The 21,138-nt window shown below is 33.7% G+C and overlaps 3 protein-coding genes across 7 annotated transcripts; all 3 read left to right on the top strand.

Moving 5' to 3' along the window:
• The first annotated feature begins 164 nt into the window (after positions 1 to 164).
• LOC129900825 (uncharacterized) lies at positions 165 to 4,477 on the top strand. Of its 5 annotated transcripts, none has more exons than XM_055975894.1 (6): positions 165 to 292; positions 360 to 452; positions 1,295 to 1,464; positions 3,036 to 3,134; positions 3,236 to 3,387; positions 3,923 to 4,477. In XM_055975894.1, the coding sequence occupies exons 3-6, from the start codon at positions 1,297 to 1,299 to the stop codon at positions 4,308 to 4,310; spliced, it is 807 nt and encodes a 268-aa protein (XP_055831869.1). In that variant the 5' UTR covers positions 165 to 292; positions 360 to 452; positions 1,295 to 1,296; the 3' UTR covers positions 4,311 to 4,477. The 5 variants fall into 5 exon arrangements, with proteins under 5 accessions (XP_055831869.1, XP_055831873.1, XP_055831872.1 ...); XM_055975898.1 differs by having other exon boundaries at positions 1,279 to 1,464; XM_055975897.1 differs by having other exon boundaries at positions 185 to 292; positions 381 to 452.
• Positions 4,478 to 5,523: 1,046 nt separating this feature from the next.
• On the top strand, positions 5,524 to 9,531 carry LOC129899647 (26S proteasome regulatory subunit 4 homolog A-like). Its single transcript, XM_055974659.1, has 6 exons — positions 5,524 to 6,087; positions 7,265 to 7,510; positions 7,955 to 8,124; positions 8,194 to 8,410; positions 8,495 to 8,635; positions 9,324 to 9,531. The coding sequence occupies exons 1-6, from the start codon at positions 5,611 to 5,613 to the stop codon at positions 9,405 to 9,407; spliced, it is 1,335 nt and encodes a 444-aa protein (XP_055830634.1). The 5' UTR covers positions 5,524 to 5,610; the 3' UTR covers positions 9,408 to 9,531.
• A 1,692-nt stretch (positions 9,532 to 11,223) lies between these two features.
• Positions 11,224 to 13,924, top strand: LOC129900219 (uncharacterized). The gene is made up of 4 exons (XM_055975144.1): positions 11,224 to 11,398; positions 12,593 to 12,651; positions 12,853 to 13,002; positions 13,718 to 13,924. Exons 1-4 carry the CDS (start codon positions 11,224 to 11,226, stop codon positions 13,922 to 13,924), a joined length of 591 nt encoding a protein of 196 aa, XP_055831119.1.
• The last annotated feature ends 7,214 nt before the right edge of the window (positions 13,925 to 21,138 follow it).

Here is a 21,138-nt window from a genome sequence, read left to right as displayed (position 1 = left end):
TGTTGTGAGTTCAATTCTTACCGATAAATAAAACTTTATATTTGGAACTGTATCCATTTGGCTCTCTAGAATTTTGAGGTTAGTAAAAAAAAAGGAAAAAAAGAGAGAAGTAGAAGTCTAGTGGGTCGGATTGTAATATACGGGTCGGTATCTGATTTGAATTTAAGACCCGACCCGACCCTTCTTTTAGAACTCTGAAATCTGGAGTTAATAGAGTTAACTGTAAACTCAGGCCTCTTAAAATTCTTCTGCAAACTTGCTTCCATCTGTTCTTCAGTCAGAGTTTCAATCTGTAAGTCTTCGTTTTTTGTCCTTTCAGTTTCATTTTTTTCCTCATTCTGAGAAATTTTTGTTTACAGATCTCCATTATTTGTTCTTAGTTTTTTGCTCCCTTCGTCAACAGTCAACACCAGAGGATCTATATTTCGTCGCACTTTTTTTGCATTTTCCTGGTAATCTAAACTATTGATTTTAATCTTCGATTTGTCACTTGATTTTTATCTCTCTATTGCATCGATAGTTGCTCGGTATGTAAATCGTAGTGATTTGTGAATTGGAATTATTGATTGATGGATATTTCCAGCAGAAAAGCCGTCTATGTTGTGCCTAGGGCGCATGATCTTTTTTCATGATGAACAGCAATTTTTTAATCCGAAAATCCTTTTTTTTTTGGGAAAGAGTTGCAAAAGGTATGTGTAAAAAGTCATGAATTATCTCTTATCCTGCAGAAAAATTAGTTAATGGAAGTAATTGTAAGAAGATAAATTTGTATGTAAATCTGGGTTCAGTCGAAACTAGATATGATAAAAAGATATTTCTAAGTGTGATCTGATTTAAACATAGTGATGGAGTCGTTTTCTGGATCTACAGACTTTTTGGACTACTGAATCTTTGCCTATCCATTCTCCGAATATCTTTGTATTGAGGTGATGCACTTATTGGGGTGTCCTGGGGGTAGCATTTACTGATAAAATCGGCTAAAACAATCTTGGGTGGGAAAAGTGAAGCTTCTGAATTGAGCTTGACAATTATCTTTGGTATGTGATAGCTTATAGCAAGAAAGAACTATGAGATACCCGGAATAGTAGGGCTTCCTGTTGACATTGTTCTTGATGTTAGAAGATCGGGTTGGCTCTGTTTGGTAGTTTGTATCATAGAATCCTATTTCTTTTCCCTTTGGATACCTAGGCACTTACTGTCTTATAATCAGACTCAATCAAGCAGTGAGAAAAATGAATTATGCTTATGTTGAGTTACTAATAGTCGTCTTGATTAAAGAAAAATCCTCCTGCAGAAATGTATGATAACCTGGGAGCACAGTCTGGTGTGCCAAGACCTGTTAATACACAGGCAAATCCTTTTGGAAATGCCTTCTCTGGTGGTAGCTCAGGGTTCATCAGAAGTGGACTAGGGGCTTATGGAGAAAAAATTCTTGGTTCCAGTTCTGAATATGTTCAAAGCAATGTAAGTTACTTCATCTAGTCATATTTCTACATTTTGCCACTTACCGAAAGAAGTATTTTACTGTGATCATTCCTGAAGTTTTTGTTCGTGAAAGTGCATTATGACATATAATCAGCAAGCAAATAGTATCTATTTTTTTTTTTGCATTGTTGCTTTCTAGGTAGGTTAGTTCTACTACTTTTTTAAAAATCTACTATTTTTGATTTTGTCTTCACTTTGATGACATCATCAAACTGGCATTGAAACATAATAGCAAAGTGATCTATAAGTGATTAGTCACTTAATAGCAATTGAAGCTAGGTGAAGTTATTTCCATTCTCCAATTGTTTATCATGTTCTTTAGTTTTTCAATTTACTAATTTGTTCTCATTATGTCCTTTTTCTTACTCCTTGCTGCAATGATAGTACCCCATGCCCTTATTTGGTGATCTCTCCACTGTGCAGTAAACTCAAAAGATTAACTTTAACATGAGCAGGAAAAAGATTCTTTTTTGATAGAGAGGAGACAAAATATCTATTATTTAGGTAGATAAATGTTCATATTTAGTGGTAATTGTAGAGGATTCTGTTCGAAGATTGAGTCAGATGGACAGAATACTCTGAAGAAGCATGGGATGGCTAATGACAATCTCGTCTACTCCAATAAGAGAGGGAAAGGAAGGTTGAATGTAGAAGAAAGAAAAATGTGTTTATAGAGCAGGAATTTTTTCCTAATGTCCTCTGATTCTGCTCTATTACCATGAGTTTAACCTATTTCCACAAGTGAGTTTAGCTGCAATTTATGCAGAAAGTAACTGTTAAGTTGAAATAGGAACTCTTATGTTGGCTGTGTTTGGAAGGAGATGGTGGGTAGATGGCGCATGGGGTGGCACAGTGTGATGCTCAGTAGGAGCAAGACTCAGGAGAAAGCTAATTCAATTGGAGTGGGAATGATCAACCTCCAATCATAACTATTGGAGGTTGTTGGTTCATTAGCAGTTTTGAGGGGATCACTAGTATCGCTGGTAGTGAATGTGTGGTGAGTGGTGACTAGACAAAAGATTATCCTCTTTTAGTTTATCTTTGGTTCCTTGTTCTATGATGAATCTGATGTGCAAGTTATATTGTTTTTGAAAGCAAAAGCCTTACCCTTATGTGTCAATTGTGTTGAAAACCTTCCACGGAAAAAGAGGAAGAAGTTGAAATTAGCCATTGTTATTTAAATTTTAAAAGATAAATTTGCCATTCATAATGAGGCATGGAATTACTGGATACATACTTAACAAAAAAATTATGGTTACGGAAGATCTCTGTGGCTATACAAAGGATTATGCCATAGTTAGCCAGAAAAATCCCCCTTAAAACAAAACTAAGCCATATTGCCTTCTCCCTCCTCTTTGATATGATGTAGCTTTTACCTCTTAATTTGAGTTTCCTAAATGTTGCTCTGAAGCTGTAGATGATTTTACATTATTGTCTAAATCATTTTTCCATTCTGTATATGAATAGTTTATTGCTGCATGATATTGATAAAGTGGTCTAGCATTTCTGATGGAAATAAAATTTTAGTTGACAACTTTTCAATTGAACAGATAAGTAGGTATTTTTCCGATCCCCAGTACTACTTCCAAGTGAATGACCAGTACGTGAGAAACAAATTGAAAGTTGTGCTTTTTCCATTCCTACACAGAGTAAGATCATGAAACCCTTTATGTCTCTCATTGTTGCGTTATGACATTGATATTTAATTTTTTTGATTGTTACGATTTGTTACCTTTTCATTTGTCTGTAGGGTCATTGGACAAGAATCACAGAGCCGGTAGGTGGCAGACTATCCTATAAGCCCCCTATCTTTGATATAAATGCTCCAGATTTGTACATTCCATTCATGGCATTTGGTACCTACGTTGTTCTTGCTGGTTTATCATTGGGTCTCCAGGGAAGGTAAGCAGTGTTTTCTGTAAGCTTTCTTAACTCTGGTTTCTTGGTGCTCAACAATGAGAAGTTCTTTCATTTTCTACTGTCAAATTTCCGTGTGGAATTTGTAGTGGTTGCTTACCTCATTTTTGTTTGAAGCGCCTATAAATGTGCACATTCTCATACAGAAGACAAAACTTCTGCTTAAACTGAACTTATTAGAATTGTTATCATAAGTACTTATTTCATGTTGCTGTCTGCTAAATGAGAATCCCACCCCCTCCCATTTTTTCTTCCTCTTAAATTTAGATGTCCTAGTTTGGCTATGCATGGCTGTTGATAATTTTAGTAGTGGTGGGATACAGTTGGTAAAATACCTAGACGTCTAGGCAAGCCTGTATTCATTTACCTCCCACCCCCCAAGAAAGCACTTTTCTCATTCCTTTTTCGCATGTTATCACATTGTGCAACTTGCACTACTGTTTGAGTATGGAATAATATCCTCCATTTCCTCCTCTTCCGTTGGTTTGTGTAGATTGTGAAATTTCTTGTCTGTTGCCAGGTTTACCCCAGAAGCTCTAAATTGGCTGTTCATCAAGGGGTTCGTTGGTTGGTTTTTAGAGGTTTCTTTGCTGAAGATGACATTGTTCTCACTGGGTAGTGGAGAGGCTCCTCTCCTTGACATTGTGTCATACGCGGGATATGCTTTTGCAGGATTGTCCATAGCTCTTCTTGGAACAATTATATGGAGCCATTCTTACTACTTCTTGATGCCATGGACAAGCTTATGCATGGGAATATTCTTAGTGAAGACGATGAAGAGAGTTCTTTTCGCAGAGGTGAGGACTTATGATTCAAGCCGGCATCATTACCTCCTCCTCTTCATCGCCCTAGCTCAGTTCCCACTTCTCTTTTGGCTTGGAAAGATAAGTCTTAATTGGTTTTTTTGAGAAAGAATGACTTCATCTCCAGCACTAAAATGGTTCAGCAGCCGTGAAGTGTAATGTGAACAATTTTGTGTAGGATTTCCATGTACCTGCAATTGAATCATATATTACAGGTGGTGATAAGTGTAATTTATCCTAAATTTTATATTAAAACTTTCTGATTGCGCTTAGTTTTTTCGTTTAGATGTTGGTGCATTTGCATGTCGTTGAAGTTTTAAATGAAAGAAGCTTTCAAGTCAGATGCCGCCTATGAGATTATTTCATCTTAAGTTTTTGTTAATTTTCATGTAATACAAGTGAATACATAACATGTGGACATTTTAAAACTAGCCCTGATGTTGGAATTGAGTACGATTAACTTGTTTTCTTAAAGTCATTTTCAGCACACTGACATTGCAATTCTTCTACATCACATGCGATCCTTTTCCGAACTTCAGTACAATAATGTGTGATGCTATGTGAATCGAGTTCCATTTCAATTGACTCTGAAAGTTTAGGTAACACCCCTTAGACTGTATGGTAAATTGAATACAATCAATATTTTTTTAACTTCTATTTACAAACGCAATATTTAAGTGTTTCAAAGTTAAAGTATTGTTAGAGTTTTTTTTTTTTCTTCAAGAAAAGAAGAAAATTAACGAACAAACGTCTATCATAATTTGTGTGTTTAAACATATACATCTATCACTTAATCAATGATGGACTAATATATACTTCGGTTCATTAATCACTCAGTTTCTCCATCTAACTTGAGCTAATCCCTGCATAAGAATACTAACAAAAAATAAAGTGATCTTTTTTCAATGAAAATAAAAATATAACTAAACTATATCTTTTTTAAATCGAATATTAAATAATAGTCATAAAATATAATAGAATATGATTTGTCTTTCTAATCATGATGTTCAGGCCAATTTGTGTGCTCTTTAATTAATTTCACCGATACATGTTACCTCACACGAAGAACGAGTAGCATATATTATGTCCAATAAGGTTAGACAAATGAGAAAAAATCACATAATATTTTTGTCTTTATTAAAATTTAATATGATTTAATTTATATATACAAATAAATTAAAATATATTTTATATCATAATTGAAATTTAATTTGTTGTATCATGTTGTTTATTTTATTTTTCAAGTAATTAGTCATAATATATAGAGGTTAAACTCCATTCGAAATTACTCACACGCCTGAATATCTTATATATCTTGGAAAGGAAGAAAAGCATAACCCAAAAATCCGAAACCTATTTCCAAACCCCTTTTCCTCCGCTCTCTTCTCAGTCACAGCTAATAGTCATGGGTCAGGGAACGCCCGGCGGACTTAACCGACAATTACCCGGCGACCGTAAAAATGACGGTGACAAGAAGGAGAAGAAGTTCGAACCAGCTGCTCCACCTGCACGCGTCGGTCGGAAACAGCGCAAACAGAAAGGTCCCGAAGCGGCAGCTCGGCTACCAACCGTTACGCCGCTGACAAAGTGCAAGCTTCGTCTTCTAAAGCTTGAGAGAATTAAGGATTATTTGTTAATGGAAGAAGAATTTGTGGCTAATCAGGAACGATTGAAACCTCAGGAAGAGAAGACTGAAGAGGATCGATCTAAAGTTGATGATCTCCGTGGATCTCCGATGAGTGTGGGCAATTTGGAGGAGCTTATTGATGAGAATCATGCTATTGTTTCGTCATCTGTGGGACCGGAGTATTATGTTGGGATCTTATCGTTTGTTGATAAAGATCAACTTGAACCAGGATGTGCTATTTTGATGCATAACAAGGTATTGAACTTTGTTAGTTTGTTGTTTTTTGAAATATTTGATAGCCTCTTAGTTTTTAGGGTTTCAATAACACTTATGTTTTCCCTCATAATTACATTTTGGATCTAATCCTCGGCAACTTTAAGATTGTTTGCATTTGAATTAAAAAATGTATGTGGAATTATGGTTCCATTTTATCAAATTGTGATTTTAACTGTTGAGATTTTAGTAAGTTAGCAATTTGGATTGTGGAAGTAGTATGAAGAAGGAAGTCACTGGATTTGTGTTTGGAATCATATTATTTTAGGTAGCTGCTTATTTATAATGCTAAAAGAAATGATCTATTAATGGGGAACTTTTTAGTGTGATAGATTAAGAGTCTATGCTATGTTTTTAGTTCATTTACTACTGTTCTTTGTAGTTGTTAACAACAATTCCTCAGTTATGTTGAGGCGTCTCAGTGGTTAATAAGCTATTTCTGTTCATTGGTTAGTAAGTACTTCATAGCTGGTCGGTCGTCCCTTTGAGGAATTCCTCACCAATATGGTTTACATGGTATGTTAAGGACATATCTGAAGATTCTTTTCTTCCCTTTGGATTTTGTGTTCTTTACATAGCGGAACTATGGATGGCTGTTAGAATATAGCAGAATCCAAATGGAATGACAGGTCGCATTCTATCATTTTCTTCACCTGAAGTTTTGAAAGCTTCAAAGTGCTAGTGTGATGGTCATTTGAATACTTCAGAAATGAAGTGACATGAACTGTTTAAAACAATAAAATAGCTACAGAAGAAGTAAAAGATATGAGGCACAATCACACTTTGTCTTAGAGCCTTGAAATTGCTTCAATGGATGTTGTGATAACCATTAGGTAAAACACAATTTGATTGATGCGCAACTGTTGAAATTTTTTGGGATTCATGATTTGATTTTGGACGATATTACTGCCATTGATTACACAAGAGAGCTTCTATGTTTTCACCAAGTTTGATTGTTAGAGGTTTTGACTAATTGGAAAATTTTTTAGTGGCTAATTTACGTTTGTATTTCCTTTCCAAACTTTTGCCTTCCATAATATTCTTTTTAACCATTTATTTTGACTTGTTATCTTGTTTGTTTGGTAGTAATTTGTCTTCAAATTACTTTCTTTTATTCCTTAGAGTGGGTCATTTTGACAGTATGATTTCCTCAATTCAGGTTCTATCTGTTGTTGGGCTTCTACAAGACGATGTTGATCCAATGGTATCTGTCATGAAGGTTGAGAAAGCTCCCTTGGAATCATATGCTGACATTGGTGGATTAGATGCCCAGATTCAGGAGATTAAAGAAGCAGTTGAGCTTCCTTTGACCCACCCTGAATTATATGAAGACATTGGTATTAAACCTCCTAAAGGGGTAATTCTGTATGGAGAGCCTGGGACCGGCAAAACCTTACTTGCCAAGGTTTGTGAAATTTCCCTTTGTGTATGCTGAGCTTAAAATAGGCTGATTTACACTTTGACTTCCCTAGTTGGAATCAACAACTCTATAATGCTAGTAAACGAAGTTCTTGAAGTATAGTTTGCAGTCTTTGTGCTACAGCTATAAAATACTTGCCATACCTCTTAAGAGGCTATCAGTCAGGTGGCAATGTGTAGCCAAGTTATATTTTAGTAAGGTGGTTTGGGCATTTCTCATTTTTGACTTGTCAAAATAGTTTCCGATACATATTGTGCTAGAATGTATCTTGACTAAAGTCATCCATGCGATTTGTTTGTCCTTGTGTGTACATGTGCGGACAGTTGTAATCAGCTAGTTATTGAGTGCTTTTCATCTACTTTCAGAACATAGTGTGTCTCTAGCCCAGAATAAGATAATACTCAAAGCTTTATTAAACTTTTTGTTCAGGCAGTTGCAAACTCCACTTCAGCAACGTTCCTGCGTGTTGTGGGAAGTGAACTGATTCAGAAGTATTTGGGAGATGGGCCTAAATTGGTCAGGGAGCTCTTCAGAGTTGCTGATGATCTCTCACCTTCAATTGTCTTTATTGATGAAATTGATGCAGTTGGTACAAAAAGGTAACATCTGGAATCTGTTGTTGAGGTTGGAATTCGTGATGTGTGTTGATTAATATGTTCTTCCATCAGGTATGATGCACACTCGGGTGGTGAACGAGAAATTCAGAGGACTATGTTGGAGCTGCTGAACCAGTTAGATGGTTTTGATTCCAGAGGAGATGTAAAGGTGATTCTTGCAACAAATAAAATTGAGAGTCTGGATCCGGCCCTGCTTCGGCCTGGTAGGATAGACAGGAAAATTGAGTTCCCTCTTCCTGACATTAAAACAAGGAGGCGCATATTCCAGGTTTGTGCATTACATTATGAAATTACTATATGATGTGTTTGGTGTACATCCTGTTTCATGAACCATCTTATATGTGGTGTGCAGATACACACAGCAAGGATGACTTTGGCTGATGATGTCAATTTAGAAGAATTTGTTATGACTAAGGATGAATTTTCGGGTGCTGATATCAAGGCAATATGTACTGAAGCTGGATTGCTCGCTTTAAGAGAGCGGCGTATGAAGGTGAGACTCGAAAATGGGGACGTCATTTTGATTTTGATTTTCATGATGTCTAGGCTTATTCTAAAATATGTTTAAAAAAAGCCACGGGGAGTAGCTATTGCATGATTGATTTGGGATTTGGGGCTTCGGATGACATATTTTTAAGGTTTATTGGACATAAGCACGTAGTTCTTGACTTGCGTGTATGAAATGAAGGGCTCTGATCTTAATAATTATATAATATTTTTGTGGAACGGAGAGATGGAGTTTGATCTTAATTATTATCTATCTTCTAGTGTTCCTCAATAAGTGCATTGGACATATACTCATGTGTTCGGACTTAGCAGGAATATAAAGATGGCCTGAATGGACAATGCAGATGTTAACAACTGGAAATATATTTGAGTTTTTGAAACTTGCCCAATTTGGGCCATTGATTTTCTTTGACATGTATGTCTAATGTCTAGTCTGAAAAAGTAGAAGATCATAAGAAATGTAAGATCAAATATCTATCTATAGTTTACTTCTGCACTGTTCTTTTGCTGGCAAATTATCCTCATAATATACATACTAATAATAATTTCTTGATTTTATTCTTGGCCTGTGGGGTGGTAGCATAAAAGTTCTATTTCTGTTATCTTGACTGTGGAACTTTTAGAGTGATATACTTGGTACTATAGATGTTAACAACATTATACTATATCTACAGGTTATGCATGCAGATTTCAAGAAGGCCAAGGACAAGGTCATGTTCAAGAAGAAAGAGGGAGTGCCAGAAGGGCTTTACATGTAATCATAATGTATCACTTATGTTCATCTTTGTTCTTGACAAACTTCAGTTCTCTTTAATTACGTTGACGTTTTTGGTCTCATGGCAAAAACAATATATTACATTGAGAACTTCCAGTTGGTTGTCAGCTTTTGGTTTTGCGCTTAATCTATTTTCCACATTAACTTGTGATGTTTTGCATCAGCTACTTCATTTGTGTGTTAAAAATCTGTTTTCGACATCTCATTGGTTCCATCTCGTGTAAATGACGATTTATACATGGGAATGGTATCGGGGTATTTCAGTTTGGCTTATGGCAATGGTGCATAGCACCTCAAGTGACTCATTTTTGTGTATGGTTAACTGCTTATCGTCGAAGAGCACTTATTAAGGCAGTGCTCTGACAAGAGATGCATCGATTTGCAACTGTTATTTAACTGTTTCCGACTGTTTTTAGGCCTGTCATTTTTATTTGGTTCTTAAATTTTTTTTGGGGAAAAGATACCTTGCTTTGAAAGTGCTTTGAGGTTTCCTTGATGGGCGCTTATAATATACTTTAAGTTGTGGTACAAGTTAGATCGATATACATGGTTGGATGAACAAAAAGACGAAAATCTTTCGTTTAATAATGTTTAAAGATCCTAATATGATAATGCAACACAATACTAAAACCTAAACATAGTAGCAAATTAGACTTCCAAGTAATTTGTCTAATGATGCACCACCTCTCTACACAAGATTGTTACGTATATACGATGTCTACATTGATAGAGCAAACAATTCATAGAGATATTGATTTTCTAATTTAATATAGACTATAATTAACAAGATAGCGTAAAATTTTGGTTATTATATTTGCCAATTGCCAATAAGAAAACATCTCTTCAAATAAATTGCATCTTAATATCTAATTTTTAGGTGTCTAGCATCAATTGCCCAATTATTTTAGATGTGAACCTAGTTCTAGGACTGGCGTTATTTTTTATTTTTTATTGGTTTAACTAGTTTGAACTTTCTACATAATATTCAAACCTCCAATTTTATTTTATTTTGAAAAATAGCACATCCTCTTTGTAACGTTCTCTATTGGGGAAAAAAATTGCTCAAGTAGATTCAAATTGAATTAGAAAAAAAAATCGACTAATATTCGCTGTTGTAACTTGTAAATATAGCATTTATAATTTACATGACCAGTGCAGAACTTTGGCACATTATTATGTTACCATATCAACCTCGACTGACCAATGAAGATTATATTCAGCTCCTTTATGTTCCCTGTGTTTGAATTTGTTTCTCATACTTTTTATAGTCTATTTAAAAAAAAATATCTTTTCCCTTTTTTTGACAACTCATTAATTTAAATTTTACACATGGCATGTGTAAGACCACAAAGTAAAAAGATATTTCGATACATTGTACATGTCTTTAGTTTAAAATTGCAATATTCAAAAGTTTTTTTTTATTCTTTTTTAAAACTTTGTTTACAGTCAAGCTAAGACAAACAAAATAAAATAAGGAGAGTAGTATCATATGATATAGCAAGTAAATATATAAATTTCCATAAAAGGGCTATTGAATTAATTTTCTAAATATGAACGTAATATATAGTCTAAAATGTATTCCCAAGAAAAGAACCAAATCTTAATATCACAGCAAGTAAATATATTCATTGGACTCAAAATATGAACAAAATCTTCCATATTTTGTATAGAGTTAAAAATCTTCCAAAAATAGATGAATTTTTCTTGTATAAATAGACACTCCAAGACTCGCATTTTTGTGCACACAACAAAACATACATACATACATACATACATACAAAATCATTAGATTTAAGAAAATGGCTATTAACAAATCCATTTTACTAATAGGATTTTTTTGTTTGGCCCTTTTTATGATATCAAGTGAAGCAGCTGATGTTGTCCTTTTAGGACCATGTGATCAATTCCCAGATTGTAATGCAGCTTGTGTTGAGAAGGGATTTCAGAGTGGAACTTGTACTAAAATTAGTGGTGGTATTTTGGGTTGTTATTGTGCATCACCTCAGTGAAACTTTTTTACATTTTTATTGCTAAGTTATTAAGGTCAATTTTTCTTTCTTGAATAATTAAGTTGTAGTCTCCACTGTTTTTGGATGTTCTTAATCTATAAGATTCAGTATGGTTAATTAGCAACAAATCTTTTATCTTCCATAACCACGTCTCTGCTAGGCAGCGTGTGGAATGACCGAGAGCGGACCTTTTTGGATATATAATCCACCGATTTTTTAGTGTTCGGCCATTTCTAGCAAAGTCTAAAGGACATACCGACCGACCTGGGTTTTCACGAGCGTTGGCGGGTTCTGAAAAGCTTCTCGTTTGAAGAAAAATCGTGGTGGAAATGCGGTTGAAAGCTGAAATGAGTCACTAAATCTTTGTTGTTTTTTCACTTCCGTTAGACACGAAAAAAGGTATAATATCTAAACCATTTATGCAACGATAAAGGTATATGTAAGCCAATTTTGTAAAGAGTGATAAATCAACTCTAAATCTCAAAATTGAGTGGTATATAGGGCACTTTTTCCTTTGAAAATTCTGAATTAGGGAAATACAATTTGACAGAATGAACATTATAGTGGATACATCCCAAGATGAGTACTTAATATCCCCTTAGGAGACTGATTTTAATCTTTTATATGGTTTAATAACAACAAAATTTGTTGCCATATCTATTTAGCGATGAATTAGTGATAAATTATCAAAATAAAATTGTTAGTTACGAGCTAGCTACAGATTAGCAACTTTATAAAGGATTTGAATTTTAACTAAGGGTAAATAAATGTTTGTTGTAAAATATAAACGTATTTAATTAGCTAAAATATAAGTGTTTCAAATTCAGATATTCCTTAAATGAAAACAAATGAAACTTTTTTTATGTTTATTTTTATTTATTTATGGTGTTAATCTTCTTTCTTTAATTTCCAATAAAAGATTGGTGGCATTGAAGTAGAGATTGATCCGTGTATTACTCTTTTTAAGTTCTTAATGAGTGATGATTAGCTTAAACTGGAGAAATAGGCAATGAAATTACCTCAAATCAAAGGGAATTTCTTTTAGCCATTAAAACAGAGAAAAAGTTGGCAATTTCTTCCTCTATTTATAACCCTAAAAAGAATAAGCAAATAAATTTCAAGAAACAAAAAATAAAATTAAAAAATCAAATAATACCAGATAGGGCAAGCATGGGATTTGCTAGAGTTTTTGTTAGTGGAGCATTCAGACCCTTCAAGGTGATTATTATTTTACTTCCAACATAACTTACTCTGTTTCAATTTAAATGTCTTACTCGCTCCGTTTAAAAAAAAATCTCAATGTTTTACTTTGTATACACACACATATTGATCTTCTTAAAAAGTACTATGTCATATATATTTATCAAATGTTTACCAAGCTAAATCTGAGAGAAAGTGTCTGGAATAAATTTATTGCAGCAAATAACAAATCGACACCTGGCGACGGCCTTTAAAGATGAGGCTCATAAAACAGTACAAAAGGGTGCAGATGCAATGAAACAGGGAGCTGATGTTGCCAAGAGAGCCAGCCAAGAAGTGAAAAATGAGACTGCCTCTGTTGCTGATCAGGTGACACATTAATGTCTATTGTTTTCTAATAATTATGATGAATATGTAATTCTTTTTAATTAGTTGGGATTGAATCATGTTTTTCTTTTTGATTTAGAAAAAAAACGTAATTTTTCAATGTCATAGGTTACAATTCTATCTTTCAACCCATGATGATTGTAGATGGCCTAAAATATAACGACCTATAAGAAAAAGGCTTTTAATAAATGACATGAAATGTATCGATCTATAAGAAAATAGCTTTTAGTAAATAGTCTGAAATGTATCGGCCTATAAGAAAAGAGCTTTAAGTAAATAGCATGACATATAAGAGAAGATCTTTTAGAAAAGAAATGGCATCGACCCGACAAACAAAGCAAAAATACTATGTCTATTGAAACTATGCATGAGTCTGGAATCTATTGGTAATTGATATCTAGGAAGAAATTTTATAATTTATATAAAATATGTTAACCAAAACAATTAGAGATATTTTCATGTCCTCAGAGCACTAGATAATGGATTGAATCGAAATGACTCTTTCATTGAAGCATTTTGTGTCTGTATTGATTCGTGACATTTATTGTAAATTATCAAATCAATGAGTCATACTCTACAATTTCAACAATCTAATTATATAGTAGTAGTAGCATTTTTCTTACACTATTAGTGTGTGAAACTTCGATTTTAGTTTAATTGACAATATATGTTGCGAACATGATGTATGTTTTGAAAGGCGATGAGCAAGACGAAAGCAGTGGGAGGTATGGTGGCGGACACAGCACAAGACATAGCTGGAAAAGCAAAAAACACAGCACACCAAACATGGGAATCAGTTAAAGAAACAACCCAGAAATTGAAAGATACTGTGAAGGAGAAAGCTGAAGAATCCACAGAGGCTATAAAAAATAATGTCAGTAAGGGCATGAACTCCAAGAACTGAATTTTAGCTTCCTATATTTCAAAAAAAAACAGAGACATTATCTCTTAATTCCTAATTTTTTTCTTTCTTTTTCTGATGTTTGTAAGAATTAAGACATTTTTTTTTTAGTTTTGCTGAAACCGCGGACAGAATTTTGCGAGTTTGATGTATTAGTGTAGTTTGAGATTTGAACTTGAAATCTCAATGTGAATTTTAAATTCATTAAATTACTGAGTCAATTTTTAGTCTTGTATTTGGGGAATTAATTCAAAATTTATATGTAATGTGGCATTTGTTTGTCAAAGATTTGAAAGCCACAAATGTTGTAATTTGACAATCATATTTGTCAAAGATTTGGTATACTTGATAAGGTTCATATTTGGCAACCATATTTGTCAAAGATTTGGTATACTTAATAAGGTTCACATTTGACAATCATAAATGTCAAAGATTTGATAGCTACAATATTTGATATATTCACACTAAAATGTTGAATTTTTGTATCTTTAAATAATATCATCCATGACATCAAGCAACCCATTTTCCCCCTATAAATGGAGAAGTTGGCCATTAGTTGAAATACAACATATGAAAACATTTCATTGCTTTCTTTCTTTGTATTTTCATTAAAAAGTTATTTTGTAAGAGAATTAGTGTTGAGAAACACTTGTGTGAACCCTTTCTTTGGAGTGATCGTATGAGGTTATTCTCTTGGGGTATTTGGGATTACTTAGAGCATCTACTCTAATTTTGTACTCTCTTTTGTACTCTTGTTGATATATTAAAATTATCATCTCCGTCTGTGGACTAAGTCACACCGATCGAACCACGTAAAATTTGTATCTTCTTTATTTGCTTTTACTTTCTTTATTATCAACTTACTATTGTCTTTGCTATTGTCATTATAATATTATTTAACTAAATTTCACATTACCCGAATTCTCGATCCTAACATTATATATGTACATAAAAATATAAAAAAATTACCTTATATATACAGTATAATTTGCTGAGGCTTGTTTCTAGAATTTAAATTTGATGAGTTCATCGACCTTAAGTACCCTGTTACTAAATGTTGAAAATTTTGAGTTCGGTTGAACTCGGAGGACAAAATACTTGCACTGCTAACTAGTCATAGATTGATAGACAAAATACTTGTGGCAAGTTTGATACGATAATTTAAAAAATAAAGACTATTAAACTGCGATAAAAAAGGGTCAAATATTGTTGATAATATAAAAATTCTTTATTCAGTCAATTATATAACATAAATTAGATTATAAATGATGGCTATTACATTGCCTAAACTTAGAAAACAGGACACACAAATACATTCAATTTACAACTTACTTATTTATCTACATTAGTGATTAGACAGTAGCCCTGAATCTAACATCTACAGAGAATTCATTAATTAGTTTCTCTATCAATTATTTAACTGGTTGTGCAACTGGAGAAGAGTTAATAGCAGCTATAGATGACAACTTATGAACTTTTTACTTAAATTACATGAAATTAAATTATTTAACTAAATTTGAAGTGAGCCACTTAAAATGAAACAAAAGGTGTACTAACCAATGCTAGCTTTAAAAGGCAGTGTTGGGACTTGCCTCGAGGCTCGCCCTGAGGCAGGGCTCTAACAAAATGCTCTGAGACTCATGTGTGGAGTTTAGTTCTGTGATACTTACGCCTTAAGCACTATACCCGTTAAACACACTCAATGCCCAACGCACTCATGTGTGGAGCTTAGTTCTGTGAGACTTACGCCCTAAGCACTATACGTGTTAAACACGCTCAATGCCCAATGCTCGGACTTGCCTAACATATTTCCTTAGTCATATTTTTATGAGTTTTCTTAGTCATGTTTTTAATTATTATAAACAATTGATGTATTTTTATAATTTTATGTTATTATATTATTTTACTATATTATATTAAAATTTTAAAAATTCATGAAATTTACACCCAATATCTGAAGGCTTACGCGTTACCTCATGCTAAATAGGAAAAACGTCTTGCCTCACATCCCTGTTTTTTAAAATATTGATTTTTTTTTTTGGTTTCTCACCCTGTGTTAGGAGTCGGTGGAGCTCCGACTAAATTCAAATTGTGTAATGCAGGGCTCATTTGAGGTGGCACTTCCAACAAATTTTTTTTATACTCAGAGCTCGAATTCAAAATCTCTAATTAAGGGTGAAGCAATCCCATCGATATACCACAACCCATATTCATAAAACATTGATATTAACTAATAGCAAGAAGAGATAGAGATAAAAACCAGGAGGGTAAAAACTTGGTGCGGATAGTTACAAAGATGATTCCCGTAATGTACGCATACGTGAAGTCACCTAAATGGTGCAATCCAGCGGTCCATTAATGGGTACATAATTCTCCATGGATGACACAACCACCTCAATTCTTTCTAAAAATAAACATTTGGACCCGCTGGCAAATTGAGAAAAAGAAAAAAAGAAAAACAGGCATTACGCTCCTCACGAGCTAGTTTTTGGGGTGTGAGTTAGGCGCAGATGTTATATCTTTACATAGTAGCAGAGTCGGGTTTATTTTTGTTTGAACTTCCGGTCCACGATCTAGTTAGGACTAACTTTTGAAATGTGAATTAGACCTAAGACCTAATTTAACATTCTCTAGTTTGATCCGCTCTTAGTGAAACATTGGACTTATTCTTTTCTTGACACGTGTCTCCAGCAAGATATTATTACTACCAGATATTTATGTGCTATACATAATCTTGGAGATGCTAATTCAAACTTTCAATTTGGTTAGTCCTAGTTTCTTAGGCGAGTCTACGATTTATTGAAAATAATTATATATATATATATATATATATATATATATATATATATATATATATATATATATATATATATATATTATGTTTATCAAAGTTTGCTTCTATGAGATTCTAATAAACATGTTATTATTAATATTATAATATGATATATATTTATTAATTTGTTTTTAACTGATATTTATATTCTTTAATTTTGAATATACATAACTAAATAAGAGCTTAAATTTGTCGTGAATAACTTAAAGTCCAATAAATAATAAACAATTACACTCTTTGCCAATGACGAATTATATATAATGCTGCTGGAAAATGATAAAATTGCTGAGGGAAATTAAATGAGGTTATGTTGATCACTTCAAAAGAGGAAAAGAAGGTTGGGGAGCTGGTTTTTTGTCGCAGAGAGGAAAATTAAAATAGCTTTGATAATTGGTTACTTTTCATGCTTTTTGCACATACACAATTTCGTCGTTTTCCCAATCTCAGTTTCAATAACACCATTGGCTCAATTCTCCCCCCATTACCACAGAGTAAAAAAGTCATAAACATAAAGTTATAAATAATAAAGTAGGAACAAAATTATACCCATATTATTTTATTAATAAATATTTTTATTTCTTCAAATTTTATTTATAGTGAATTTATTTTTTATTTATTTAAAATTTATTGTAAACAGGTCCAACTTCCCCTTCGAATAGAAAACGTTTGTTATATATATCCGACAATTTTAGTTTGTTCGTGTTCCCTACTGTGTCTTTTTTGTTTTCTGAAATAGAACTTTGTTTGATGCTTTTAAGTGATGTTAAATATTTTATACACCATTTATACATCATGGTGAGGTGAATTGCATTTTTTTATAGGATTAATCGAAAATAATATCTTTATTTTATAAAAATAATAAGGTTTGTTTATATTTTAATTTTTTCATATCTCACATCTAAAATTACATTTACATTGATTGCAGGGTGCATATGCCCTATTTTTACTTTTCAAAGAATCAGATTCTTTAACTATAGAACTTGTAAGTACAATTGCACTAAAACAGTAAAAATAAAGAACACAATGAATTTAGGTGAAAAATCTCCTTCCTTAAGAAGTAAAAGCCGGACCTACAATGTGTAACATATAATTCTGTATCATTTAAGTACTTATTAACAACGAATACTCTGATCAGAAAAAAGTAAAAATATTTTCATACCCCCAAGAATGCTTTCGAGTGAACTTTCCAAGTAAACCACCCTAGACTGCAAAGCTTTGGAGTTATAAAATAAAATTGAGTGACTTTCTAAGTAAACTATCATAAGTTGAGCGACCATATAAGATGTTCTTTCCTAAATTCATTGTAATTCTGAAATGAAGGTTTGGGCTTAAAATTTATTGACATTTTAATGATTTTAAGGAGCCATATGTGAATTTATTGCCTACTAATCTTTTTAGTGGAAAAGAGTGGATGAGAGTAGACACATCGACATATAATAGTAGAAGGGGAGGAAGAAGTTCCCCAAGTTCGAGAAAATGCTTTGCGACATCCAAGCCAAAAAACTGTTAGGGGGAGGAAGCACTACAACTAAAGTTTGATATGATAATAAATAATGAAAATAAATTGAATACGAGAATTTTACGTAGAAACCCCTCAAATAGATAGAGGGGAAAAACCACGGGGTAGAAGGATTTTACTATGATAATACGGGAGAACACTGCTCTCAAATACAAGGAGAAACAACAATAAACACTTCTCTTTTGTAAAAGGAATAACTCACTAAAGAGGACACTAAAGACTACAATATTTATCTTGGTGTATAACTCTCTTTGTGTTCTTACTCTTTTGGATTGTATTTTTGTGGGATGATCTAAATGAGAGCAAGAGGCCCTCTATTTATAGGAAACTGAAAACGCGTAAAATACACGTTTTTGTGTAAAATACGCGTTTTGGTGTAAAATACACGTTTTCTTGTCAAAAGCTGCTAAAGGAGGCAACAACTTTTAAAACGTGTAAAATACGCGTTTTCTTCTTGGACGGTGCATATGCATCTCCCTTTTTGACTTTCTTGCATTCTCCCACTAGAAGATTTAATTGAGAATCAATTAAGTCATCACACTATCCTTTCTACCCAATTACTGTAATGTTACGTTTCTACTAGGCCAATAGAAGATCGACACCATATAAATTTGTTACTATTGATCGGCTTTGTAAACATATCTGCTAGGTTGTCATTAGTATGAATTTTCTGAATATCCACTCTGCCTTCTTCCATCTTCTCACGAACCAAGTGATATTAAACTCGTGTGTGCTTTTTTCTTGAATGAAATATCGGATTCTTTGCAAGATGCAAAGCGCTTTGACTGTCACAAAACAGAGCAACCTTCTCTTGTTTGTGCCTGAGCTCCTCGAGTAACATCTGCATTCATATTGCCTCTTTGCTAGTTTGTGTAGCTGCGACATATTCTGCTTCCGTCGTAGATGTAGCCACGATAGACTGTAGTTTTGAAACCCAGCTTACAGCTCCCCCAGCAAAAGTAAACACATAACCTGTGGTGGACTTGCTTTTATCAAGATTACTTCCATAATCTGAATCAACATAACCTTTAACAGTAAAATCTGATTCTCCATAACACATTGCAACATCTGAGGTACCCTTGATATATCTCAGGATCCTCTTAACAGTATTCCAATGATCTCTATCAGGATTAGCCATGTATCGACTAACCACTCTCACCGCCTGTGCAATATCAGGTCTTGTACATACCATGGCGAACATTAAACTTTCCACTGTTGATGCATATGGTACTCGAGACATCTCCATCCTCTCTTATTCATTGCTAAGACTCATACTTGAGGATAACTTGAAATTAATAGAAAGTGGGGTAGAAATTGACTTATTAGTCTTGCATCTTGAAGCGTTGCAAGATTTTTTCCAAGTAGTTCTCTTGAGAAAGTCAAATCTTCCTATTAATTTTGTCTCGGTAAATTTGCATTCCTAAAATTTTATTTGTTGGTCCCAAGTCGTTCATTTCAAACTCCCTAGCCAACCGTGCCTTTAAATTTGTGAGACGATCTTTGTTGGGACCTACTACCAACATGTCATCAACATACAATAACAAAATAATAAAATCGTCATCACCAAATCTCTTGCAATAAACACAAGGATTTGAACTATGTCTGTTGTATTCAAGACTTATAATGAAAGAATCAAATCTCTTAGACCAATAATTCAGTGCCTATTTGAGTCCGTATAGAGATTTGTTCAACCTGCAAATCAAGTTCTCTTTTCCCTATTCTTTAAAATCTTCTGGTTGGAGCGTGTAAATTTCTTCTTCAAGCTCTTCATGAAGAAATGCAGCTTTGACATCTAACTACTCCAAGTACAAATCAAATGTAGCACACATTTCCAAGACCACTCGAATTGTTATGAGTCGAACCACCAGAGAAAATATCTCATTGAAGTCTATACCTTCTTTCTGAGCGAATCCTTTTACCACCAATCTTGCACAATACTTCTCCATTTGATTATTACCATCGTGTTTGATCATGTAGACCCATTTGTTTCCAATAGCCTTCCTTCCTTATGATAATTGAACAAGATTTCATGTTTTATTTTTATAAAGAACTTCAATTTCTTCTCGCATTGCTGCCATCCACAGAGATGATTCTTGGCCTTTCATAGCCTCATGAAAAGTTGAAGGCTCTTCATCCTCTGTTAATAGATAATATGCAACATTGCCCTCCATAGAATAATCTGAGTGCCAAGATGATTCTCTTCTCTCCCTAGTTGACCGTCAAACTTATGGAGTTTCGATCTCAACTTGCTCTTGTTCTTCGTGTTCTGGTGCTGCTTCAGAAGAAACTAGAACTTCTTCTATTTCATCAATTTCAACTGTAGTAGTCTCTGATTTTTCTTTCGAAGTGCTACCTTATTTTTCTTGTATTTTATTTTCAACAAATACAACATTCTTACTGATTATCACCTTACGGGCAGTGGGATCCCACAAGCCATACCCCTTGACTCCATCAGCATACCCGAAAAAATGCATTTTTTGGATTTCAGATCCAACTTTGATTTTTCTTGGGTGTTGTACATAACATAAGTAGGACTTCCGAATATATGTAAGCAAGAATAATCAGTTGATTTTTCTGTCCACATATCCATTGGCATTTTCAGATCAATTGTGGTTGATGGTGACCGATTGATCACATAACAGACGGGTTTTGACTGCTTTTGCGTAGAATGGTTTTTCCAATCCTATAGTTTCCAACATAACTCTTGTCCATTCCAACAAGGTTTTGTTCATCCTCTGTGCTACTCCATTTTGTTGTGGAGCCACTGTGAGCTGCCTTTTAAAACCTTCTTATTTACAGAAGTTATCAAATTCATCACCAATGTATTCTCCTCCATTATCTGTTCTCAAACACTTGATCTTTTTC

The sequence above is a fragment of the Solanum dulcamara genome, chromosome 8, assembly GCF_947179165.1.
Source record: "Solanum dulcamara chromosome 8, daSolDulc1.2, whole genome shotgun sequence".
Taxonomy (NCBI): Eukaryota; Viridiplantae; Streptophyta; class Magnoliopsida; order Solanales; family Solanaceae; genus Solanum; species Solanum dulcamara.
Note: the sequence above shows the minus strand (reverse complement) of the source record. Positions and strands in the feature narration are given on the sequence as shown.

Excerpts from the sequence above, each read along its gene's own strand:
- LOC129899647 (XM_055974659.1), top strand. The coding sequence starts at position 5,611 with ATGGGTCAGGGAACGCCCGGCGGACTTAACCGACAATTACCCGGCGAC. Across the intron at positions 6,088-7,264 it reads CTATTTTGATGCATAACAAG|GTTCTATCTGTTGTTGGGCT; the intron begins GTATTGAACTTT and ends TCCTCAATTCAG. Across the intron at positions 8,125-8,193 it reads GATGCAGTTGGTACAAAAAG|GTATGATGCACACTCGGGTG; the intron begins GTAACATCTGGA and ends TTCTTCCATCAG.
- LOC129900219 (XM_055975144.1), top strand. The coding sequence starts at position 11,224 with ATGGCTATTAACAAATCCATTTTACTAATAGGATTTTTTTGTTTGGCC. Across the intron at positions 11,399-12,592 it reads TTGTACTAAAATTAGTGGTG|ATAGGGCAAGCATGGGATTT; the intron begins GTATTTTGGGTT and ends AAATAATACCAG. Across the intron at positions 12,652-12,852 it reads GAGCATTCAGACCCTTCAAG|CAAATAACAAATCGACACCT; the intron begins GTGATTATTATT and ends AATTTATTGCAG.
- LOC129900825 (XM_055975894.1), top strand. The coding sequence starts at position 1,297 with ATGTATGATAACCTGGGAGCACAGTCTGGTGTGCCAAGACCTGTTAAT. Across the intron at positions 1,465-3,035 it reads CTGAATATGTTCAAAGCAAT|ATAAGTAGGTATTTTTCCGA; the intron begins GTAAGTTACTTC and ends TCAATTGAACAG. Across the intron at positions 3,388-3,922 it reads TCATTGGGTCTCCAGGGAAG|GTTTACCCCAGAAGCTCTAA; the intron begins GTAAGCAGTGTT and ends GTCTGTTGCCAG.